The sequence below is a fragment of the Marmota flaviventris genome, chromosome 8 (assembly GCF_047511675.1).
Source record: "Marmota flaviventris isolate mMarFla1 chromosome 8, mMarFla1.hap1, whole genome shotgun sequence".
Classification (NCBI taxonomy): Eukaryota; Metazoa; Chordata; class Mammalia; order Rodentia; family Sciuridae; genus Marmota; species Marmota flaviventris.
In genome coordinates, this window is record NC_092505.1 from 66,219,467 (window position 1) to 66,246,594 (window position 27,128).

The following is a 27,128-nucleotide window of genomic DNA, read 5'->3' on the forward strand; positions in this document are numbered from 1 at the left end:
TTTACATTCAAATTAAATGCAGCTAGTAAATCAAGAGATGATAGGTTTCAAGTTCAGATGCAGAGTGCCTGCCTGATGTAATAATTAGGAGTGGTTATAAGTTTACCTTAAATAATTTGAACTTATATCAAAGAATTGCCAATAATCTCGAATGAATAAATATCCAAGGCTCACCATAGGATTATTTATTTTGCCAGATCTTTGGGTTAGAAGACAATAAATAAGTTTTCTCTCTTCTCAGTAGTATTCTTGAAGGAAGAAACTAAAATTTAACTATCTGGCTCTCTGTAAATTCCAATGCTACACACACAAAAAAATTCTTTAATACCAACATAAGAATCGTTTTATCATATCTAAGTATGAAACACTAAGCAGATGGTTCAAGGTTATCCTGAAAAGAGGCTTAACTTATTAGCTTGAAGGACTGCCAGGTAAAAGAGAGGACACCTTTTACTGAATTTGAATTTCAGATGAATAAGAAATAATATTTTAATGTAAATATGTTCCAAATATTGCCTGGGACATACATATAAAAAATCTTATTTTCTGTTTATCTAAAATTGAAACATAACTGTGCTTCCTGTTCATGAAACTCTGACTTAGGTTGGGAACAGATGCAGCAATGTGTTAAAATTTGTAGTCCCTAAGTCATTATTTTTAGGGAAAGTCAACCCAAAGTCCTCTCCATATACCTAATAATCCCTTTTCTTTAAGTTATTAAAACTTGTGGAAAGCAGACATCCCTATAGCTTCAAAGATGAGTCATCTATTTTAGATCTGTAAGTACTAATCTTGATTTTTTCCCCGTTTTTTGCAGTGCTGGGGATCAAACTCAGAGCCTCACACATACTAGGCAGATGCTCTACCACTAAGATACAATCATAGCCCTAAAACTTTTTTCCCACAATTTTTAAAATTGGCGAATTATAATTGTACATAATGGTGGGATTTATTGTTGCTCATTCATACATGTACACAATATAGCAATATAATTTGGCCAATATCTTTCACCAGTATTTTCCCTTTTTCTCTCATGCTGACTTTAATTCTTTAGGATTAATACTGAGGAGTGGTATAGCTTGGTCATATAATGGTTCCAGGCCTAATCTTTTAAGGGACCACCATACTGATTTCCATAGTGGTTGTACTTTTACAATCCCATCAACAGTGTAAAATATTACTTATTCTCCACATCCTCTCCAGCATTTATTATTGTTAGTATTCTTGATGAATGTCATTCTGATTGGTGTGAGATGAAATCTCAGTGTAGGTTTTATTCACATTTCCCTAAATTCTGTGAAGAATTTCCAATTCTGTGAAGAATGTCATTGGTATTTTGATGGGGATTGCATTGAATCTCTATTTTGCTTTTGGTAGTGTGGTCACTTTAACAGTATTAATTCTGCTTATCTATGAATATGGGAGGTCTTTCCATCTTCTGGTGCCTTCTTCAATGTTCTATAGTTTTCATTGTAGAGGGCTTTTACCTCCTTGGTTAGATTTATTCCTAGGGTTTTTTGTTTGTTTTTGAGGCTATTGTGAATGAAATTGCTGAAACTATTTTAAACAGCTTTATTGAAATATAGTTGATGCATAAAAAAATTCATGTTTAATGTATTGATTTTGATGATTTGTATATATGCATATACCATGATTTAAGGTTTAGAAGTGTTTTCAATTTCAGGATATTCTGAATTTTATGCAGATAGCATTGTTCATATTGCACATATTAAATGGCATTTCCAATGAGGTCTGGGGCAATACGCTTTAATAAAACATATTACTATTTCTGTAGCTACACTTATGAAAGTCAATTTTACAAGACACTTTTTCTCCAAAATCTTTTCAGGTTTTGGAACAACAAAGGAAAGATATGGACCCATGTCAACAAATTGGGAATCCATTGTTTTTCCTTAAAGAGGTACATCCTTCTATCTATTTCTGAGGATATTTTTCCTTTGGCTTTGACATTTTAATTACACAATTGATGAATGTTTACTGTAGAAAAAAAATGGCAAATCAGAACACTGGAGACTTATGAAATAAGCAACCATCAGAAAAAATAACCTCCATCTGGAATCCTCTTGATTTAATCCCCAAATCCCACGATATAGTTCCACTTCCTCTAGCCAGGGAGCTTTGAAATGTAAGAAAGAGGCACGGGAAGGGCTGGGTCCTTGGCAAATGCTTTGCACTTAGGAGGCACGAACACTTGTTGAGGAATGTGGGCCAGGCTCACTGCCTTCCCCTGGCTCTGAAGGAAGCAGGGGAGGAAGTAACAGGTACTTGGGCAAGATAGTCATGGAGAATACGGTTTAACTACTTAGTAATATATGCTTATGTAGAAAAACTAGGAAGTCAAAAATTTCAGACTTCACTTAGGAATGTATCATATGGAGAATAATCTAACCTTCAGTTCACAGTTAATTCTGGGTAGCTAAACAAGTGTGCAGGCCAGAGTGACTATGAAATATCATAAGATATCCATGTGAAGACATAAAATATTTACAAAAGGATGGTTTAAGCTTTATGATTAACATCTGGGTAATGGAAAGACTTCAGTAAGAGGATGGAAGCAGAACCTTTCTTTAAGCGTTTTATTTGATTTTGGCACAATTGACTTTTGATTTTTATGTGCTAAAGGAGCATAGATGAAACAGATAATCCAAACCTAGCAGAAACTGAAAAACTATTTTTAGTTTTGAATTTTTAATGTAATCAGAAACAGACAACCTGTCTTATGAAAGAAAACCTACATAAATAGATGTACATGTCTGTACTTTCTCAGAAGGTACTAAAATTGGGCTTTGCCCTTCGAGTGGGGAGTGGCAGTGAAGGGAAGACTTTGCTGGAACTGGGCTTCATGGGCTGGTAGCTTCCCTAACTCTGTCAACAAACCATTAAACTAAAACAGAAAACTAGGCCAGTGGTAACATTCTCCTCTCCTTTCACTTGATGGTCTCTTCGCTTAGTGCTTTTCTAAATAAACATCCCCTCTGAGTTTATGCTCAAATCAGACACTCATATTTGTTCAGGATTTATTCATGTTTATACTGGAGATATGGCTACTACCTGAAAATACAGCACACAGGGGGCATTTAACTTGAAGTCACATGGAAACAGGCTGTGACAGCAAAAGGCCAGCCCACAGAACCTCTGGTAAAATGTTCAATAAATACATAATAAAATACCTTGTCTATATTTGATGTTGTATATATATAATTATGTCTATGGTTTGTATTTTATGTGACATAATGAATGGTAATCACATATAATATGTATTAATTTTTACCAAATATGTGAAATAAAATATTAGTTCCAAATCCACTAAAAGAAATAACATTAAAGACCATTGTCAAGAACCAAGGAAACACTGCCAATAATTTTACACTAAGATTTAAGTTCTGAGGCTACAGGCCTTGTCTACAAAAAGCTAGGGACAAGATGACAGGATGCACTATCAACATTTAAACTGGAACTTGCCCAGCAGGGATATCTTTTCAGGTTTTGCTCTTCTCATTCCACAGTTTATATCTGACCACAGCAACAGGTGTATGGAAAGGGAAACGTGATCCAAAGGGCAAAGGCCACTTCCTCCTTCTGTCTTACGCTCTGGCTTGACTAGCAATGTGATTACAGGGCCCCTGGCATGTGCACTTGGGCAGCTCACAGCAGCTGTCCTGAAACTTGGCCACACATAGCTCTTTGGCAGGTGTTTGGCTCTGTGTTTCTGCAATGCCCAGTCTGGCCCAGCCATTAGCAGGAGAATCCAAGGACAATATTCCCAAAGCGTACTAGGCAGTATTTTGGCACCTACTACAGGATGGATAAACAGTGGATCACAATGCCTTCTTCTATTTCACAGGCTAGAGGGGAAAACAAATATTCAGTACTCCCAAAACAAATGTAAATTATAAAATATGAAAAAAATAAAAGGTCTGAAAAGAACAGCCGTGAGAATATAATCTCAACTAGAAAGATCTGGAAAAGCTTTTCTAAAAAACGGACAGGGAACCTTAGGCCTGAAAGCAGAGACAATGAAACCATGGAGTGTGGAGAAGGAAATCCCAGGCAGGAGAAACAGTGTCTGTGAAGGACCAAGGGTGATGGGATGGGATTGAGGATGGATCTTAGAACAAATAAAAAGAAGGCCAAGGCAAGGATGGTGTGAAGTATGGGAAAGGTGGTGACAGAAAGACTAGTGACAGATTACAGCTGGGAATTTAGATTTACATAGGGTACAATGGGGCACAATCCAGAATGTTATACTGAAAGATTTCTATTCTCTAATTTGTTTTCTTTCTTTCTTCTTCTCCTTTTTTTTAAAAATCACCATGTTTCATTTGCTGCAGATAGATTGGAGGGGAAACATTGAAAAAGGACTAAAGAAGAGACCTCAATGATTTAGGAAAGAATGCAGTTAGTGGACATGTGAAAACACTGAGGTAATTGAGATGTACTTTGGTAATCAGCTGTATGTGATGGAGAAAAGAAGTGTCAAGATCAATTTCTAGATTTCTGTTTGAACCCATCGGAGGGCAGAGATGCAATTTCCTAGACTGAGAAAACTGGACCATGACCAGTTTGGGGCAGGTTGTTGTGGAAGGCAAGCAGAAAGTCAAGATCAGACTTTAGCTATGGATGCGTTCAATGGGAAATAACTGTGCGGTGTCTTGAGTGGAGATGTCAGGGGACTGCAGGATGAGTCAGAAGTTCAGAAAAGCATCATGAGCTAGAGACATGTGTATGATCAGAGAGAGAAGAGTAATAGAAGGAAAACCATAAGAGGGTGATGCACAGAGCAAAGATGAGGAGGAGGGAGAAAGAGCCGAGAATAGGAGCTGTCCTCTCTAGTGAATGCTGCTCAGGAGTATGATCACAAGAGAACTGAAAAGCAACCAGTCGCCTGAGAAGCACTGAGGGCTTCCATAGTCATAAAATGAGAAAACTATTGGATTAGTGGAGGTTTAAGCCAACTGCAATGAAAAGAAAGGTTAATTTGGAAATGAAGGAGAAGAGAGACAGTGTACCCATAAAATTGTTTGAAAAGTTTATCTATGGCAAAAAGGGGAGAGATAGGTAGAAATTTATTTTCATATTATAGGGTAGTAGCTCATTTTTAAATGACCATAATTTTTTAAATGATACTGGTGGCATGACAACATCAAAGTGCAACAAACTCGCAGGGTTTGTGCACAAGGACTGATTGAAGGCTTGAGAAAGTGGGATGGGATGGCACTCCTAGCACATCCATAAGGACTGATCTTTGATGAGAGGAGAGCACCTTCCTTGGTAGTGAGAAGACTGGATGCTTCCAATTTCTCACTGAAGCAGGTGGTGAGATCATTTCTAAGCCAGTGGGAGGAAAATGGGCCAGAGATTTGAAGAAAGTGAAGGTACAAAATAGCTATGTCATAAAATGGCAGAACAAGCTTATGTGAGAATCATAACCATGCTGCCAAGCAGTGCTGAGTCTCCATTTAAGACTGTTTTTCAAGAACAGTGTGACATCATCTAGCCCAGCCTTTGTTTCCACTCCCCTCATCACTTTCTGGAGCCCCTTACCCAAAGCCAGTTTCTACCATTTTTCACACTATGTGATGACAGACAATAATAATTCCACCTGCTGAGACCATCTAATCCCCCAACAGCTGCATGAGCGGGTACTATACTTTAGGCCCCTGCAGTCCCCTTTCCTTGCATAGCTTCTGCCAAGCCACCAAAACAAAACAGAAGGGATGGGGGTGGCTTCTTCGCCTGTTTCTGCTTATGTTCCTGGAGTTCTTCTCTACCTTGGGTCGGGAAAACATGGCAGTTTCCTCAGGAAGTGAGATTTAGCATTGACTCAACTTGCTTCACTTTTTTGCAGAATTGATACTCGTGATGGACAAATAGAATTTGTAGGCTGTGCCATTAGTGAGCTATACAGAGTCAAATAACTAGATGAGCAAGGCAGAGGATTCGCAGGGAGCTCGATACCTCATTCCTATGTCCCACAAACTTTTCAACATGACATAAACAGTAATACTTTACAGTAGCAGTCCTTAAGTAGTATTCACTAATATATGGTGTTAATGCCACAGTATGAATACTAATGCTATAACACTATAGTATTGATATAATGCTATAGTATGGCTAATTTACTAATACTACTGTATTAGTAAATACTCCTTGAATTAAGCAATACTGTTGTAAACTAATAAATGCCCAAACAAGATATCTGATGCCTCCATCAAAAGTTTCTAGCTATATTGCTGGACACGTTGGCACATGCCTGTAATCCCAGTAACTTGGGAGGCTGAGGCAGGAGGATTGTGAGTTCAAAGCCAGCCTCAGCAAGAGCAAGTCACTAAGCAACTCAGTGAGACCCTGTCTCTAAACAAAATACAAAATAGGGCTGGGGATGTGGGTCAGTGGTTGAGTGCCCCTGAGTTCAATCCCCAATACTCCACCCTTCACAAAATGTTTCTGACTATATCAATGCAGAGACTGAAAAACATAAGCTATTAAATGAATCCCACTGCACTGCAGATTTAGAAAACCAATCCTTTGACTCACTGTGAGCTTCTAAAGAAAAACATACTGACTACTCAAATAGATTTTTTACTATTTCAAAGGCTGGAGGTAGAAAGAGCACACATGAAGTTTAATATGATGGATTGGAAGTCCAGCATGAGGAAGTAACCTCTTGAGCTAAAGCCGACCCCACAAAGTTTAATGTGAAGCTGTGCAGTGTAATTTTGACACGTAGGCAACCCAAAAATGATGTGTAGCTTTTAACGCAACTTCCATTTCTGACAATATCATTTTGAGCTCATTCTTTGGCACCAAGATCAAATGCCCTTATTTATAGGCTCAAACACATAAGAGCCTAAAAAGGAAGTCACATTCAGCAGAAATTCTTTCCACACATGACCATTAGTATTTACTCAAATAGGAACATTTTACTTTTTCTCAGCTTAGTAGAGAACATGATGGGTAAGAAAAAATATGCTAAAGCTCATTTGCTTTTTATTTTCTAAAATCAAAATTTTATTTTTAATATCAGGTTTAGTTAGCTGTAGCTAAATCATAATGAAAGAAATTTATAATATTCTCAGAGGGAAGGAAAAATTAAAACAGACAAATCAACATCTAGAATTCTAAAATCTGCAGGTAATTTTCCATATTTCCCCTAGTAGATATCAGCTAACATACAGGTTTGTGGCCCGAAATATATACATAAGACCTCATCCAAGCTAAGTGTCACTTATGTCTCATAGACAATTTTCACTTGGCAGTGTGTGAGAACCCCCTGAAAACTTCAACATGTTTTTCAAAGAGCAGTGCACTTGCATTGGAGATAATAGCAAGGCAAGACAGGTAAGATGAATGGCTCCCATTTACCTTTTTAATAGAAAGAAAAATAAAAAAAAGAGGCAACCTTATTTGAATATGCCAAAGCCTACCTTACAGGGCAACAGTGATTAAGGAAAAAAAAAAGTTCATTATACTTAAAAAAAAAAGGAAAAAATTCTTCTAAAAATGAAACAAAAAAGCTGATGGAAAAGTAAAAAGCAATTCACCTCAAACAGAATGAGCTGCCACAAAATATCAGATTGCAAATCATATGGGCTCTACTTTCTCTGCCTCACCTGCCCAGTACCTGACAGTATTGTGACAATATGGATCTAGAACTTTTCTATGGTGCTACTATCTCCAGGAACATGACACACAAATCCAAGAATATGGTAATTCCATTTAGCATTTAAATTCACAGCTTTAACCATAAGAATTGCATTCAAATATAATTTTCTTTTACCTTGGTCTTTTCACCAACAATGTTCTTTTCCAGTTCTGCTATTTTCCGGTTTAGGTGATCCAAAATCTCCTTCTCCTTCATAAGTTCAGTTGTTTCAGATTTCTGCTCTCCATCCAAAAGAGCACATTCCATATCCAACTAAGGACATAAAACAAAACTCAGAAACATTTCACCTTCAGGAATATTCTCAACTGCCCACTGCATTGGCGCAGTTTAATAGATAATAATGTAAAAAAGTACTACCATATCAGCCAGATTGGGGGACACAGAGAGCACTCCAAAGAGCCCATGTGAGACTCAGGATTTTCTATATAAGAAAACTGGAGAGCCCAGAGTGTATTTGCTAAGAAATTTAGCCATCTTGTCACTTAACTTTTCTAGTACAACCCCCTTTCTGCTTACTTTTCAGAGATATTTTGCTATTTACTTAGATTCAAACACAATCCACATTGGAAATAGCCTTGTCACAAACCACATTGAGAACAGCCTTGTCTTTGTCCTTAGGGCACAAGGAGTGAAAGTTACTCCAGCCCAGCACTTGGGCTCTGCATTCCTAGCAATTCTGGCAGGAGGGGCTTCCAGGGTCTATGCACAAGATGACAGGTGAACAGTCCCCTTATTCCTCTATGGGGCTATTGACACCATCTGTAAGTGCAGACATGCAGATCCTCACCAGGAATAATTATGTGCTCTCACTCCATGACAGAAACATAAAATTGCCACTATCTTCTATTAGAGTTACAGAATATGTGCTATCTGCTCCCTGTTTCACAAATCTCTAGAAAGCTGGGTTTATGTCTAATTCATGTGTGGAACTGCCCTGTAGTGATAATGTGATATCTAACTCATAGTAATATGCTCAGAAAAATATTGCTTAGATTTGAAGCTGAATACCTAAATATAGGGTACTTCAGCTAACAGATTCTGTGATCAGACACACATAATACTAGTTAAGAGAAAGTTGGCTTAAAGCTCATTAAAGATGGCTTAATATGTTTTTTTTCTCATCTGATTAAGAAAAAAAAAACAGAAAGAAAATAAAGGAATGTAGAATAGGGCACTTTTGCTCTACACATGGTACCCATTGAACAGATGCCTGCTTGTGTTGACCTCTATGTATTTGGCCTCTGAGAACTGTGTCTTAGTGAGCAGAAATGTTTTTAAACTACAAGGGAAAAAATGAGAGGGTGAGCTCATAGTTTATACCTCTCTGGAGGATTCATCCATCTGGTCATTTATATCTTTGATTTTTTGTTCAAGTTCTTCAAGGTTGTTCAGAATTGTGATTCTGGCATCTTCCATTGCGGCTAACTCCTGAGTCCTCTCTTCTTCGCTTATCCCTTCTGGGGTCTGAAATTAATCAACACAGAAATGGGTTTCTCACACCATAATTTCCTGATTTGACTAACAAGTCAGCTGTAGATCTATTGTCTCACAACCTCCATGACCATGCAGATACTCAAAGCATCCCTGGAACAGTTTAATCTGAACTCTAATACATTTTCCCATAGAGGTATGCTATCCTCAGCAGCTATGTCCTCAGATAAGCTCGAATAAACCAACCTCAATGCACAAATCCATATTATTTTAAAGCTAAAATAACTAAGTGGTTAAAAAGATAAGGAAGCTGTGGTATAGACAGATTGAAATGGTTTCTGCAATGTTACAGAGAAAATTTGGCACAACAGAGAACTAGAACTAAGACAGGACTGTAGACATCTTCCTCTGGGACCTCTCAAACATGCTGCCACCTTCATTGCAAGCTCAATGTTTTCTCTCATCTCCTATGGAAGCCTCTTGAATTTCTATCCAAACTGTGATGTCACTGCTAGGGTTATCTGCAAATGAGTATTCATGCTTTTTTATTTCGTTTTCTGTGCAAGGTAGGAAAACAAGGGCACATCATTTTGGCAATTCTCCAAATGATTAGAACTACACATTCAATGATGCCAGTTGATATTTTGCTTTTTGTTACAGCACTATTTGCTATCTTTGTTCTACAGAACTTCTTTTAGATAATGTTTAAGACACTACCTGGATACAGTGGGTTTTATGACTGAAAATAGGACACTGGTGACCATTCATTTATTTCATAAAATACTGAGTTCCTTGGCAAGGAATGAGAAACCCAACCAACAAATTAAGTGAATGAGGGCATACGTATAGCCTTGAGCAAAGTTAATGACAAAAACTCAAAGAAGAAAGGAATATTATGGATCATAACACACAGCTCAAATATGACTGCCTATTGTTTGAGAAGAGAACGTAGTAAAGTAAAAAGAGCCTCTTCTTCCTAGAATTTCAGGTTAACAATCTTGGGTATCCCCTGGTGGTGTCTTTCAGACATGCCAATATGTCAATACCATGTATTTAATTCTTATCTTTCTTTGAAAAAGAAAGAATATTTTGAATAAATAAGACAGTAATTAGGCAATTTTACAATTAAAGATTGAAAACAGCAACCCAATTAATGAATGAAGATTAATTAATCCCTAATCCTTAAAAAGAATATTCAGATAAACCAAAATAACTGTTGAAATTTACTTATACCTCACTAGGTTTATTTAACTTATTTATCAATTCTGATAACTTTAAGAAAACATTCCATCATGTCGTATTTAATGTGTTCTTTACTCATATTCTTTTTTCTTTACTTTGTAGCTACTTAAATAATAGAGATTAAATAATAGAGCACCCAATATCTCAGGGTGGTTAGAACAAGGGAACCCGGTTTTTCCAAGCTTTGACATTTTGCTGGGTTTAATTGTCACTCAAGTCCAATATTTTATCAAATAAAACAACTGCTGACCTTTTTATCACAAACAATGGAGCTCATTGTCTTAATACTTGGGCGCTTATTTCAGGCCATGAGGAATGCCTGCCACAGTGAATGGCATTCCAGAATCACTGACAGACATCCCAGCAGGAAAGCTCAGGAAGGCTAACATCCTGTTGGGTCAACATTACATATTAGGTTTCCACTTCCAAGGCAGTTTAAAAATATCTCTCTCAGTGGTGGAAGCAAAGCATTAAGAAAAGACAAAACAACTTAACAATCTGCAAAGGATAAACTTTATAAGTAAGTAGGGGGATGAAGATAATAAAGAGCAGCCATGATGGGTATTTGCACATAACTCAAAAATTTTTAGAAATTTGAAGTTGCTAAAACAATAAAAGCTATTTATAGAAATACATGGCATCTAGGAAATATCTGTGATATTTTTTTTTTTGCTATGTATAAGAAGGAAAATCAAAAGGCATTCTAAGACAGAATGTTTGTGATAGAATGAGGTGAAAACATTGTAATCTTATTAATTAATCAAATAAAGAAACCCTATAGAGAGCCAAGGTGCAGCAGCCAATGAATTGTGTCTTTTATGGTGACCAAAAAAAAAAGTGAAAATGTAAATGTAAGTTCATTTTAACTTCTTTGGGATTTTTTTTATAGTAATGGATAGAAAACACTGATATAGTGACATTTTTAATAAGCACATTACACATACATATGCATCCTCAAATATGCCATCTCTGAGGTAATCTAATCCACAAAGAGAAAGGTGAGAGATAGTAGGGACAAGATATTTTCCACTTGTCCTTTTTTTGGCAGATATCTTGTTAGAACCCTCTTGCAACCAAAGGAGTTGGGGGTGCAGAACTTTCTACCATAGATGGAACAACTGGTCAGAAAGAGGAGGTGGGAGCTACTCCATTCAGCTTTTGGTTCAGGTGGTGGTTGGCAGGTTCACAATGGCCCTTTAAACGTAGCATATTTCCAACTCCTGTGCATAGTTAAGTGTTAGGTAAAGTAAGTTCCAGAATGCTGAATCTCAGGCTTCATTAATAATGTTAAAATCTTCATTTAGTTAAATAAATTTAGAGTGGCTTTCATATTCCTCCCTTCCACATTTATTCCTGAATTGATTATAATGAATATTATATACTTCGTTAAGCAAATAATCCAGTGAAAAGATTACCAGAAGAAGAATATTCAAAACAAATGGTCAGGGTTTTTCATTTGTTTTGAGTCTTTTATCTTTTTTCTTGAGTTAATATGTGCCTCCCTGTCTTTGAAAAGTAGTAAGTGAAAACTCTTTCCTTTAGACCTATTAGCCTCTCACTTGCATTATAAGCTGCTGCAGGGTAACCTGAGATGCCCCTGAAGTTTCCTGTCTCTAAAGGAAGCAGGACTTATGTCTCTTGTAACAATGGATGCTGCTCTAAGCTTCAGAGGCCTCCTATTCCACAGGAGTATATTTGAGAAATTAAAAACATCTGCCAGGATCTGCCTGTTTACACATCAACAGCTTTCTTGTCAAAGCCTTCTCCAGAAGGAAACCTGTCTCCCAAAGCAATTTCCAAGAGAGCACACAGCTCAATGTTTTTAACAAAATAGAGCAGATGTCCATCAAGGGAGAGATGTAGAAAAATTTAAGATGAAAAGTAAGTCACAGATTTCTAAGGAAGCCCAATGGCTGACGACAACAGATCAGATTTTTCAACTGGGTCAAATACTTAGCCTGAACAACTGACAACTTTTGATTCTTCCATGTTCCATTCTTCTCCCCATCCTAAATTTCTAACAGTTTTAACTTTCTAGCAATAAAGATAGATGTCCTATTCAGGATTTCTCTCAACTCAGAATTAGTAAGGTAAATACAGTCATTCAAAGAAGGGATTGAAGTCCAACTGGATTTAATGGTCCAGAGTCCTAATGTATGTGATAGGAGGACTTGGCAGGCAGATAAGGACTTCTGACCAGGAACATCCAAGATAAGTCTTGCTGAAGTCAAACAAAAATGAAGAACAAACATACAAACTCCAGAGCCCCACAGACCCAGTGTGGAGCCCAGGCAGGACCAGGATAGCCCCATCAACACCTTCAGAGGCTGCATTGCCCCTTTGAACACCCAGTGCCACAGCCCGCACCTCCCCACCCCCGACCTGACACTCCATGGCTGAAAGCAGATGTCTCCATCTTGGGACACCTTCATTGCCATCTTCAGTTGTGGTAACTCCCAGCTTGGAACACTGGCTGGGCAAGTATCCATAGTCCCCAACTCGCCCCTCTCCCTGGAAGCTGCTAACCTGGTATAGTGACTGCGCAAAACAAAACAGCTCTCCGAGACAGGTTTGCAGACCCCTGAGCACAACCCACAAGACCTCCCGGGAGAAAGGTCTTTCATTTAGGAAGTAGAAAGAAAGAGGGTGAGTGAAATACAGTTTAGAGACTAAATTAGAGACTAGGAACTGTGAGGTCTACAGGCGATATAAGGAGATAAGACCAAGCACCCACATCACATGAGCGGGCCCCAAAGGAGATGCTCGGGGTGCAGTCTTTTATCTGGGACCAACTGGTGCCATACCCCACTTCCAGGTGCCCTGTACCCAAGACCAACCCTCCCACCCTGGTAACCTTCAACATCCTGAGGGTGGAGATACCAGCAAACAACAGAAAACACCACCTATTGGAGGAGAAAGGAAGCAGGAAAGATTCTGATATTGAACCAAAACAATCCTTGTTTCTTCTACAGGACTTTTTTTCTTTTTTATCCCTCTCTATTCTCCTGCCCTCACATCCCCAACATTTGTGAAACCAGGTGCTGTGCATGAATTAGGATACTGAGAATGGGGATGTCTGAATAGTATATTATAGTTGTATTGTATATTCTTTTATCTCCTGTTTTTACATTTTTTATTTTTTTAAATATTTATGTGTGTTTTATATATTCTATTGTCTTCCCACTTACTTGTCTCCCCAAGATCACTTCCTCTCTCTTCTCCTGCTACTATCTTCTTCAGATTTCTTTTTCATACGTCCTAAGATCTAATAGCTCTATATCCTCACCTCCTACCCCCTCAACATCTTATCCTATACCTCACTCCCGGTTCTTTGTCCACCATCAGAAACTGTAAACCCTTTTGTAAACCTACTGTTATATTGTAGAAATCAATTGAACTCACCACTTCTGTATATTGTGACAAACTGTAAACGCCTTAATAGCAACCATTTGGTTTAAGGTTGTATATTAGGATCATTAACATTGTTCTTCCCCTCGAAGGAGAGGTATTGGAATCTTGCAGGGGCACTATAATCTAAAGTGTAAAAAAAGGTAACACCGCGGATCTGCAGTGCTAGAAGGAAAGACACACAATAACATGAAAAAAACAGGGAAGAAAGTGCCCCAAACAAATCAAGATACTACATTATTAGAATCCATGGCCAGCATAACAGAAGAAATGACAGAGAAGGAGTTCAAGATGTACATAATTAAAATGTTCTGTGAATTAAAGGACGATATAAGAGAGCAAATACAGGCAGTAAAAGGTCATTTAGATAAGAGCTACACAAGTAAGTACAGGAAGCAAAAGATTACTTCAATAAGGAGATGGAGGTTACGGAAAAAAAAAAAAAAACAGACAAAAATCCCTGAAATGACAGAAACAATAAACCAAACACACAAACTCCCCTGAATATGACTATGTGATAAACTGCTATCAGAATTTAACACCATGATGTTTCTCTCAAAGAATCAATATGCAACCTTTCCTTACAACAAAAATTCCTGATGTGTCCTTTTCGTTGTTATTGTTCTGTGGTCATAATTGCCAAGAATTCAGAGTGGGACTTAATGGTAAGATTACTTAAGTTAACTAATTAATCCTATTTATTCTTAAATAAACAAATTTACCTTATAATTATGGCATTGTTTTTCCTTTTATTTTGGTGTTCTAATTTTAGTTTAATAAAATATATATCTTTTATTGTAAGCTCCTTCAATTCCTTTTTAGAAAAGAATGGGGAAATTTTTAAATTGTGCAAAAATACTGCTATTACTACTACTACTACTACTACTACTAATAATAATAATAATAATACCAACGATTACCTTTGAACCCAATTTAGGAAATCCTAAAATTGATAAGACACTTTTAAATCAACTACAATCAGAAAACTAAGTAATAATTATGATTACAAATAAATGTTAAACTCTTACATGCAAAGCAAAACAAACATACAAACAAAAATCCCATAAAGTCAGTGGGATAACCACTCATGGTGATAGCTTAATTTGCCTAATTTGCCTACAATAGCTCTTCTACAATAAAACACAGGACGAAACAATTTTTAATAAGTGGATTGAAAAATACATTAACAATTCAAATGCGAAAATATGCCCTACTGTATGTATAAAGATAAATTTGAATACCTATCAATATGATGAATTGAAAAATTCTGATAATATGCAACTTTGGCCAATGTATGGAGATGAAAGTATGCTTATAAACTATCAGTGACAGTGCCACATGGAAATATAGTTTTTAGAGAGTGTAATTTTGGAAATATTGATTAAAATGAGTGAACCTACAGATGCATTTGCACAGTGTGCAAAAACCAAACATATATATATATATATATATATATATATATATATATACACATATCTGTGGATTTTATTAGCAAACAACTTGGAATAACCCACATGGTATCTTCAAAATATAGAATTCAATTTCACCATTAAAAAAAATGGAATAAGGCTGTGTGTACTAATATGCAAAGATGCCCAGGATATATAGTAATAAGGATAAATGCATACTATCATGGGTGTGCATATGTGTGCCTATGCCTATAATATGTGGTTGTTCGTGAACAGAAAATATTAGGAAGACAGGTGAGACATTTAACTATACTTATCTCTCAGGTGTACAACTGGGAGTGGAGAGGGAGAAACTTCATTCTTCTCATCTGTACTGAACATTTTTTAGAATGTAAATTGGTTACTTATTGTTTACTTATTAGTAAACACTCTAATTTGCTAAACCTTGTTCAGTTGATTATCTTTTACATTGATTTTTCACTGAAAATATTCTGGAAAACGTGTGTGATAAACATCTCTAGTTTCCAGCCAAAAGCACAGGCATATCCCTAGGCTCTAAATCCTGGTTTCTTTGCTACCCAGCATTACCTTTGGTAAGATACTTAGGTAGGAGGACTCGCTGGAAGCTTTCAGAAAGGCAGACAGGGGTGTTGGGGGAGTCCTGGTGAGGTCGCCAAGCAGTTCATCGTTCCTGATGTTCCTGGGGGCAAGGAAGCTGGCACTGCTCTGACTGAGGCTCCCAAAGCCCGCCAAATCCGCATTGTGGAGAGAGCCCTTCCGGTGACACCTGTATCTTGTGTCAGGGCACACCAGGGCTTCTTCAAACACGGACTCCTCATCGGAGATCTGCAGCTTTTCAAGTTCCCTGTTGATTTTCTGCACATCTGCCACGGTCGTGCCTGTGGACAAGCGACTGTCAGGCTTTGTGTACTCAGCACAGAGACTGAGGATGGTCTCCAGACGCTGTCTCTCCTAGAGCACAGAGAGGAGGGCAAGATCAATGAATTTGTGAGAATGGAGACAACTCCCAATATAAAGGCTATCAACCCACAGACACTTGGCTGGTGCTGACTTTGCATCATCTTTTAAGGATGTATTTAAAGATCAAGATGAAACTGTTTGCAATGCCTGGTTTTGTCCTAGACACTATTCTGGCTGTCCTTGTTCATCTCTATATCCCAGGACTGACTCTAAGTGCATATCTTAGCACTCGGGAAGCCATTTCTTATATGACTAAATCTCTAAATACTCCAAAGATGTTTAAAATCTTCTCTTCCTAACCATGCTTTACCACCTTCTACTTATCTATCTATTATTCACTATTAGACACACAAAGAGAAAAAAAGTACTTTAAAAAAATCTTCTAATTTAAAAGATATATCTCTGTCTTGCCGGGCCCGGCAGTGCACGCCTGTAATCCCAGAGGCTCAGAAGGCTGAGGCAGGAGGATCATAAATTCAAAGCCAGCCTCAGCATCTTAGCAAGGCCCTAAAGCAATTCAGCGAGGCCCTAAAGCAATTCAGAAAGACCCTGTCTCTAAATAAAATATAAAGAAGGGCTGGGCATGTGTCTCAGAGGTTAAGCACCCCCGGGTTCAATCATCAGTACCAAGAAAAAAAAAAAAGATATATCTCTGTCTTCCTAATTTTCTTGAAGTGTTTCAAAATTTGAAAAACTTTTTTATGCCTGGTTATCATGTAAAGATCTTTTCTACTACTTTCTTATGTGAATAATTGAAATTATTTTAAAAGTACAAATGTTGCACTAAAATGACAATTCCACAATAAGTCCAAATAGAGAGATATCAATGTAACTCAAATTCTAAAATCATTAAACATTTGATTCATTGAGCTGGAAAATAAAATGATAGTTCATTTGTTTAAAAAAAATCAACATATAGGCCATTGATGTCTAAAATAGTCCTACGACATGCCCCCTTGACACATGCCTCATGCAGAACAGACATTGATGCTTTTTTATTTTAGGTAGATTAATTACATATTGTGAGCAATGGGAAGCAATTTACTAATTGCCTCTCATAAACCTAGACAGCATTGTTTGGGGTGGGGAACCTCAATGTGTTTACCCTTCACATTAAATCCAATGCTGAAATGAAAAAAAAAAAAAAAGAACCTAAAACAAAGGCTATCTGTTGTGATTATATTTACCACACTGAAGGAAGACTCCAAAAGCGCTCCATATAAAAATACATTCCAAACTGCTGATCAGTAATAAAACAGGAAAATATTAAGCAGCACTAGACAGCTGTTTTCATTCCAATTTTAGCTAATTTGTAAAGTCAAAATTCAGATGCAGTTAGTTCTTTTATTAGTTGAGGTAGTAACAAGTAGAAAAGTCAAATAGGAACAGACCAACTCCCTAGTTACCATTAAACCTATCAATTAAATGACAAGTTAGAAGTCATGTAAGGTATATCTGACTTATATCTACCCTCTAAAGAACCCCCCTGAAAAAGGGGGCAATAGCTTGATCAAAGAGACCTTTAAACTAGTTCCCATAAACTCCCACCTCCCTTTCACTGCCTGAACTTCTGGACTCCAGCTGCAGCTCTGTCCTCATGGCCTCTTCCCAGGGCAGGCACTCATGGCCACACATCCTCAGCCCCAGGCTCTTCAGCACCCTGTCCATCCAGCAACCCTGCTGTTTATTTATCTCTACAGCTGCCACCAGCTGCCAAGCCCTACCCACTTCAGCTTTATGGGGAGGGATTGCCAGGATGCAACCTTCATTGCTTTGTTTTAAACTTCTCCAACAATAAAGAAAATTCTACATGGAAATACGTGAACAACTTGCAAAAGTGTAAGTGGGGAGAGGGACAGGAGCAAAAAGTTATCTTACCCTTTCTCCACAGCATCTGCATTAGAGGCTAATCTCCAAAGAACAGTTCCCTTTCTGGCATTTAGATAATTAAGTTGAAGCACCTAACCTCAGTCTTTAGTAATCTTCATAGATCTTTATATGCATATATTAGTCTTGGCATGAATTACATTCAGGATTATCTAAAAGTTATCAGTTTCCATTGATCCAGTGAAGGCTGCTGTCTTCAAAAGCATGAAAGATACTTCTGCCTAGACTGGAACACATAGCAAAATTCCTCCCACATCCTTCCCCAAATAGTTTCTTTTGCTGCCAGGGCTATTGCTTAACTCCAAAGGGAATAAATGATCCTAGCCTTATGATGAATGCTATTTCAGACAGTGAAACGCAGTATTCAAAGGCTTGTGCACAGGAAGTTTGGTCTACTGGTATGTGTCTCTCTCTATTCTCATCACACCATTCACAGCCAGTCTGTTCAGTCCTGAATCACACACACACACACACACACACACACACACACACACACACCACAATGCTGCTCACACGTCTAAAAGAAATCCAGGCTGTGCTGAGACACTCTGGCCCCATAAAAACTACACCGAAGAAAAATAAACTGATGTCGAAAAGTACGTCAGAAGAAAGTCTGCAAGGCATTTCAGAAAGCACTTCAGGAAGCCTTTTAAGGAAAACCCGAACAGAAATTACCCTCCTAAGATAATACTCCCTTCAGCCCTCTGGATTCTGGTATCTTATTTCTTCTTATACATCATCTTATTCTGCAGCTGCCACCAGAATAATATCCTTCACTCTGTGACCCAAAAGAGAGTAATGATTATGGATAAGGACTCTCTGAGAGTCAAAGAGGGCAATGCTAATAATGATGCTGAAATCTCAAACACAGACTGGAATTGCTCTCAGCACTGAGATGCACAGCCTCCTCCCCAAAATTCAACTTTCCTTGAAGCTTCACCTGGAAACCTGCAAATTCAGGAGGCTATCTTCTTTAAATTCTCCAAATCCTACCCAGTTTCCCAAATCATCCATCTACCATTTATTTTTTTTTAAAGCTACCAGTACAAAGACTAAATACCCCCAAATGACCAGAAAACACTGGTGCTAAGGATTTAAGATTAGGTCACTTTGAATCAAATTAGTTAAAATATTAAAAAATTTGTGTTTCCCTTCTCTTCCCTCCATCTTCATATCCCACACATCAAAAAAAGCTTTGAAAGGGATTCAGATGTTTGAAAAAAATACCTAAAAAATATTGCTATTCAATTGTTTTTCTCTTAGAGGTTAAAAAAAAATCGTGAACTGGGACTATGTTTTTGGACTTCAGATCTTTCTTTCTTCTTCAGAGGAATGCGTCTGACATTGCCCCCACTGCAGCTACATAGCCATCCACATTCTGCATGCACCCTGTCTCCTATATCCAACACTAGTCCATCTAGGCCTCAGGACTGAATGTACTGAATAAAAAATGAATTATGTCCCAGGAGCTTGGAAGGGTGAGGGAGCAGGATCGGGAGTTCAAAGTCTGCCTCAGCAACAGCGAGGCACTAAGCAACTCAGTGAGATCCTGTCTACAAATAAAATACAAAATAGGGCTGGGGATGTGACTCAGTGGTTGAGTACCCCTAAGTTCAATCCCCAGTACCAAATAATAATAATAATAATAATTATGTAGAGAAACAACTGTTGACACCTAAGCGCATGTGAAATCTTTATTAAATCATTCTGTTGTATGTTGGGTCACTTACTGCATACAACAAAAGGTTGTAATACTTAGATATAATTAAATTGAAATTAGTTTTTTTTTTCTTTTTAAGACATGTACTGTAAGTATGGTTTTACTTTTCTCTTCCGTTAACCCTAGGGATTCAATGTCTCCATAATCTTCTGTTTGACAAAAATTTAAGTTACTTGCTGACTAGTAATGTTCTTGGGATACATAGATTTAAAAAAAAAACATTAAAAAAGACAAATTTGTTTTCTTATTTTGTATACACCATCAAGTCCTTAACAGGAGGTCCGAATAAGTGATCAGTTACAGAAACAATGGTAACAGTTTATGGAAAACCTATGGATTCACATATGGGGAAACAATACACAAAAATTACAGAAAATAAATTTGAGTTGAGTCCTTAAGGATAAATATAAGTCTTGTGGTATGTTGGGGCAGTGGGTAGGCAGGGCATGTCCTTGAAGGAATCACAGAATCAAGGATACAGAATTGAGGAATGTCATGGTATGCTCAGAAATTAGCAACTAGACTGTAGCTAGAGTGAGGGATTCTCCGCTAGGAAGTAGGATGAGGTTCCTACATAGAAATGGGCCACCTGTCTTCCTCTTCAAGGAATTCCAACAGTTCCAAATAAACTTTTGGAAAAGATTCCTAAAATAAATCAATAAGAGTCATAAACCCCAGTTTAAAATGAGTGGCAGAATAAGAAGAGGTAGCAAGTGTGAAGAATTCCCAGGATTTCACTAACACGTGCTGGTATGTTAATCAGGTGGGATAGTCAGGAGGAAAAAGAAGCAATGGCTGAAAATCTTTTATGTGAGTTTATTTGGTTTTATAGTTAAATCCCTGGGGGTAGTAACTGGGGCAAAAAGTCTCTTCTGTTGCCTATCTCCAAATTCAATGTGGACCTCAGACTTGCACTGACCAGTGAAATTTGAGAAGCAGTGTCATTCCTGCATGAACAGTAAGTACATAATTTATTAAATGCCTTGCTTTGCTATGGCAAAGTGACCCTCCAGATGGTGCTGTCTCCATCACCCTGGGTCCCAAGTGAAGAGATGAAATAGAGGGCTCAATCAACCCACACTGGCTATGGAATATAGGGGAGAAATAGATCTATGTTGTAGTAAATCTCCAAGATACATTTTTCTTTTTCCTTTTCCAACAGAAGAAACTCATTATGATTGATAAACTGTGCTTAATTTTAGGCAGAAACCTGGCTCAAAACTTGGAGAGGAAAAACTCAAGGAACCTCTTAAGGAAATCTCAGTTATTTACTATGTCATAAAGAATTCGGTTTCATCCAAACAGAGGCCTGGCCTTTGTCTTTCACTTTTGGAAGGTGACCTAAGTCATAGTGAATTGGAGTCTCTGTCTAGCACAGAGCTGGCTGCACCTGATAATCACAGGATGGGGGTTGGCCACCAGAACAATTAACTATGTGAGTCAGTGTAAAAGCTTTGGGTCATGGGGTATCAGTCAACCCGGAAACTGGGATCAACCACACGGGCAATCAATCACTTACTCAATCTACAGATCTACAAAACTATACAATGAATTCATGATAAAAACTCTGGAAACTAGAACTAGGTCAAGCTTCGCTGGTGGGTGTGTACTAGCACACACCATGCCCAAATTTGGTGGAGAGATGCATCCTGATTGACAAGAGTGAGGACAATGAAAGTATCACTTCTGGAACCCTCTAGACTCTGCCCTGTGCCTCTTTCTTTGGCTGGTCTCTATCTGCCTCCTTTCCCTGTCATAAACTATAACCAAGACTGTACTACTTTCAGTGGGTTCTGTGAGTCCTCTAGTGAACAATGGAACCTGAGGGTGGTCTTGGAAACTCCTGAAAGCAAGTGTCAGAAGCGAGAGAAATATTGTGCGGAGACAGTGTTTTTTAACCTTGTAATTGACCTTCAAATTTACCAAACATTACCTCAGAATTGTTTTTCATCAGTTTAGAACAGATAATCTGATTAAGAATCTGTACATGAAAGTAAGGGATTTTTATTGTTTGGCTTTACAAATTATCTTCAAAAAGGTCAGCTTAATGTTTTGCTAAGAACATTTTATCTTATGGAACTGATAAGTCGGCCTTCAAGTTTTCAAGAAAGCACTTCATTCTGTACCCTCAGTTTGTACTGCATATGAGTGTGTTCCCATGGGTGGGGTTAAGCTAGAAACGGGGCACATCATTTTGAGGACTGCCTGCTCTGGAGGAAACTGTAGCTTAATGGTAAGTCACTAATAATGTGACAAATACTAACTTCTCATCAACCTTTCATCATGTGCAGATTAAGGTTTTCAATCATATACACCTGTTCTCCTCTGTACTAATAAATAACTATATATCAAGAGAGTAAGACATATGCAAATAACTAGGGCAGTGGATGCCACTCAGTGATTTTTAGTATATTGTTTCAAATACACTAAATATACCAAAACAAACAAACACCCTAAGGAGATAAAGGCCATCCTGCTTAAACTCCCAGATTTCCCTCTATATCTGTCTGATCCTCCTTCCTTCAAGGTTATCACAGGGGCTGACAGCATGAGCTCTGAAGCCAGACTGCTTGAGTTTGGATCCTGTTCTGTAACTATCTGTGTGGCCCTACTCAAGGCATTCAGCTTTTCTGTGTTCCAGAAACAAGGGATGTAAAAGAGGGGGTAACTAGAGTAATGAAATAATAGAGATGTGGAGATTTCTCTCCAGTTTCCATAGTAACCTGGGGAGAAGGAATCTTTTCCATCTCTCACTGTCATTGGTCCCTCTATCCCCACCAACACAAACCACATATATTCCCTACAGCACAGGAAGGCCACTGGAGTAGCTTCTAGAAAGTACTACCCTCCCAAATAAATCCATTCTCCCACCAGTGCACACACTTCATTCTTGAAATAAAACTCAGGTTTCTATTCACATTGCCCCCAGCTCCACATTAAGCCTCAGAGGTCATGAGTGTCTTACCCCAATGAGGCCATGCATCATCCAAATACCTGAGGAGCCTGTCACTTCCTACCTTTACTCATTCCCACAGGAAGACATTCAGTTCTTTTAATCTCCTCTCATAAATCTGTTCCTCACACACCTAATTGTTTCACTATTACTCACCTGTGTGGTGACATCTCCCTCAAACCCACTTGCCTCTACCTACTACTATTTCTAGCTGTGTTCCTATTTTAGGAGACACTTGTACTTGAAAAAAATAGATATACCTATGAAATAATATCTTTAATTATTAAAATATTTAATAAAAATATTTAATAATGTCATGAATTATATAAATCATATAAAACACATGTTTGTTTTTATTTTCATTTATGCCAAACATGCCCTGAAGTAATAGAACTTTGGTTTAATGGATCCTGTTAGCTTTTATCCAGTAATGTTTTCAAGGCATACTTTTTCTACCTAGTTATCCCTAGAGTTCCATTAGGCAGGCTCAAGTTAATCTCTGGTCTTAGATATCATTTAGCTAGGATTCTCTGTATTTTATTCCTTTTTGTGATGCCTTTTTACATCATTTTGCCATTTAAAATCAACTGGCAGGCCTATGGGTTATGAGATGTTCAATTTTTAAAAAAAAAAATTAAGGTCAAAAGTGAACTATTTTTAAAATATTAAAAGATGCAGCTTAGTAGTAGAGAGCTTGCCTAGCATGTATGAGGCACTGGGCTCGATTCTCAGTACTGCAAATAAATATATGAATAAAATAAAGGTCCATCAACATCTAAAAAAAATTTAAAAAGAGATAGCAATGGAAAGAAAATGCCCATTATGAATGGGGGTAAATGCACATCTCCCTATCAAAGCACTGGCTGTAAAGAAAGGAAATTCACGTGACCAACATGACCATTAGTTCCACATAACATCCAAAAAAAAAAAAAAAAGTGCCAGATTATTTTACTCTTATGTGGACTGACCTTGTTTCAGAAGAAAATCCAAAAGGTACCTGACTTTCCTCTGTTAAAGAAATTATGCTATTGCTCCATTTAAGAAAACATGACAAAAATCTAATAGCACCATCATCTGTTTACATTTTCACTTTGGCTTTAACCAAGTTTCAGAAATCTTCTTGTTTGTTTCTTTTGAAAGACCACAGTCTACAAAACATAATAAATTAAAATGGCTTTTTGTTTTGTTTTGTTTTGTCTTTTGAGAGAGAGAGAGAGAGAGAGAATTTTTCAATATTTATCTTTTAGTTTTTGGCGGACACAACATCTTCACTTGTATGTGGTGCTGAGGATCGAACCCAGCGCCGCGCATGCCAGGCAAGCGCGCCACCGCTTGAGGCACATCTCCAGCCCAAATTAAAATGTTTATAGAATTATATATAATATTTATTTTGTTCAATCATGATCAGTGCATGAGAGAGATCACAATCTTCTTCACATTTGAAAATCTATCCTATTCTAAACCTACCCTATTTTTATTTAAAAAATAAGAATTTTTTAAATGCATAATTAATAAGGATGTAGGAAAGTCTACATGTAACAAAAAAGGAGGACTCTCAGATTATCACAGGAGAGTGCCAAGCTGAAGCCCCAACCTTCATATTTCACTGCTCATTAATAACTACTACCCAACAACATATCAGTTGAAACAGTACTGTTATGTAGTTTTTATGAGAGATATATCACATCAAAAATACTATGTGTTAAAATTTTAAAAGCATTTTACAAAGTTTTATGTATAGAAGGCAATATAAAAGATGGTATGTCTTCTTTCCAGACCTAAGAATAATGTCAGGAAACAAACCATATTTTTCTTTCTTCCAGAACAAATTGTAAAGGCTGTCTCTTGCCTAACATGATTTAGGCCTAGACTTTGTGATCTGATGAACAAGATGACCTTATGTAAAATAGTAGAGCTATTTTTTACAACCCCCCCCAAAATACTTTAAATATATAAGAAACTTGGTTTTTTTACTTCTACTCAGCACTTTTTTAAACTTTTGTCTTTGCTCAAAATTCAATTAAGATCCCAGAGCTAGGATATGATTTTAGCAATTTTGAATGAGAAACAGCAATTTACTCAACCCAAAGATTTTCAACAGAACATGCCTCACAGAAAGATTCCCCCCTACGGTGAATTAGACTTCACCAGAGCAAAGTTCTTGGCTGTTCCAAACCAAATTTCACTGACTTCGACTTCAGGGAAGATGAAGCTTATTAGCCATATTTTTTCCTATTCCTCCTTTTAAGTCCAGCTAGACTGTGTACATTATATGTAAGACAAATAAAAGAAGACTCTAAAAAGAGGAAAGAAGAAAGCAGATTAGCTAGGACCACAGAGCCCCAAGTGTGGTCCCTGCAATTTCCTTCTACTCAGATCTCCAGTCTCAGAGATGGAGGAGGGAAGCATAAAACAATGGACTCAGTTTCCAGATAACAAATTTGGGTGACAAAAGGCTACAGGCTGTCCAGAGTATGTTTGCAGGACATTCTCGAAATGACAAAGTTATGCAAATGAGAGCAGATCAGGGATTATTAGAGGTTAAGGGAGAAGGAAGTGGGTGTGTCTATAAAAATCCAACTGGGGACCTTGTGGTGTCTTGACTGTATCAAAGTCATACCCTGGCTGTGATGTGGTACCTTAGCTTACAGGACATTGCCATTAGCGGAAATGGGTGAACGGTATACAGGAACTCTCTGAACTATTTCTAAAAAAAAAAAGTGACTCTACGATTATCTTAAAGAGTTCAATGTTTCAAACAAAGTGTCTTCTAATAGGTCTTAACTTGCACATTGAAACAGCTGAAACAAAAATTTTCCATCAAGAAAATGAAGAATTTGTTTCTATTGTAGTGAGTATTTTGGATTCTTTTTATTTTTCTGAAAAATCAATCCTGAACCTTAAAAATATTATCCATGGCAAATATTCCCACAAACTTTTCTAGAACTGGGTAAGAAAATTTCACATTATTGAATCAACCAGAAGAGTCACTAAAACCTATTAGATGATAAGAATTTAAAAAAATAAAAAGCAAGCTCAATAAGTCACTTATAATTTAGATACACTGGGTATTTTGACAACAATATGGGGATCATTTTACTATGAAGAGTCAATTTCAATACACTACATTTTCAATTTTCATCTCATTGGTACATATTTTCCCCATGAACCTTATACATAAGCTTTATTTCTTATTTAAAAACAAGTGTTTGTATTTTGATTTATCATTTAATGAAAGAATGAAATTTCTTCCATAGCTTACATGATGCCTTCTATATGTCAGCATTTAGCCTAAGGATGTGAAACTGTTGATTTTGGACACATCCCTAACTCAGAGCAGCCATTTTTAAATGTGTGGCACCATCAAGAGGCAACAGCTTGTACTGCCACAAGAACCCAGGATTGGTTTTCAAGTATAGAGAAGCCTGCTTTTAATAGCTATTGCCTTAGATTAAGCAACATAGACTTAATTAAGACTTTAACTCTGTTTCTCCAATGTGAAGTAATTAAATCATTATTCAATGCTATTTTTCTCTTTTCACTCCCTTTCTGCCCTTTTATCTCTCCGATGGAAAAGGAAGGGAAAAAAAACATGACGACGTCTCTCTCTCAGTTCACTGAGGACGACTGGCAGACCTAATTGGCTAATGATTAATTTCTTAATATTTAATGAACCTCTACATATATGCAGGCAGTTTGCTGTTCAAAAGATACAGAGAGAAAGTACTTGCTTTACTTTATAATAACCAAAGGTGATTTGATGATAATATTCTTCTTTATATTACCCAGTGGTTACAGATGTATTTTATTTATAAACAAAGAAAGATTGTTTATTTAGCCTTCCAAAATGGATAGCTTATTTAGGCAGTAGTTGGCATCATCCATCTAATCTTGTGATGTCCAATATATTATAATTTAACCTGTTGCTTCTCCTGATGTAAAAAAAAAAAAAAAAGACAAAACAAATTACATACATGGTTCACATTTCTGGCTTGCATTATATTTCTGAGTTAGATCCTATAAATCATCGCAGCAGGGAGTGAAAGGGGGAAATGACAGGGAATGTTGGAATACTGACTGTTTAAAACATGAGAGGTAAGAGAAGGATCCACAGAAACAATTCAATTTAAGGATTAGACTGAATCTGAAAAATAAATCAATTAATGCAACAAAGGCCATACAAACCTAGATTATAAAGACATTCATTATTTTAAAAAGTCTGGACCCTCTTCCCCTATTTGCAGTTTAATTGGCTCAATTCCCACTGGTGCAACCATAAAAAAAAAATTAAAACTGTAGTCAGGATGTAGCAAACGGAAGAGCCACATCAGGAAAGAGATTCCTTTCAAGTCAGACTGGAAGACAAAATACTTTTCCATACTTAAGCGTGCCTTCACATTTCAAAGACGT

The 27,128-nt window shown here is 37.3% G+C and overlaps 1 protein-coding gene across 20 annotated transcripts in view; it reads right to left on the reverse strand.

Annotated features, from left to right (window-relative positions):
* The window catches only part of Phldb2 (pleckstrin homology like domain family B member 2), a 95,500-nt gene that overhangs the window by 43,402 nt on the left and 24,970 nt on the right, over positions 1-27,128 (reverse strand). For all 20 annotated transcript variants that reach the window (XM_071615362.1, XM_071615368.1, XM_071615367.1 and 17 more), the window contains exons 3-5: positions 15,766-16,149; positions 9,008-9,151; positions 7,802-7,939 (exon numbers count right to left, since the gene is read on the reverse strand). In XM_071615362.1, the coding sequence (XP_071471463.1) occupies positions 7,802-7,939; positions 9,008-9,151; positions 15,766-16,149 (666 nt within the window). The remainder of the gene's footprint in view (positions 1-7,801; positions 7,940-9,007; positions 9,152-15,765; positions 16,150-27,128) is intronic.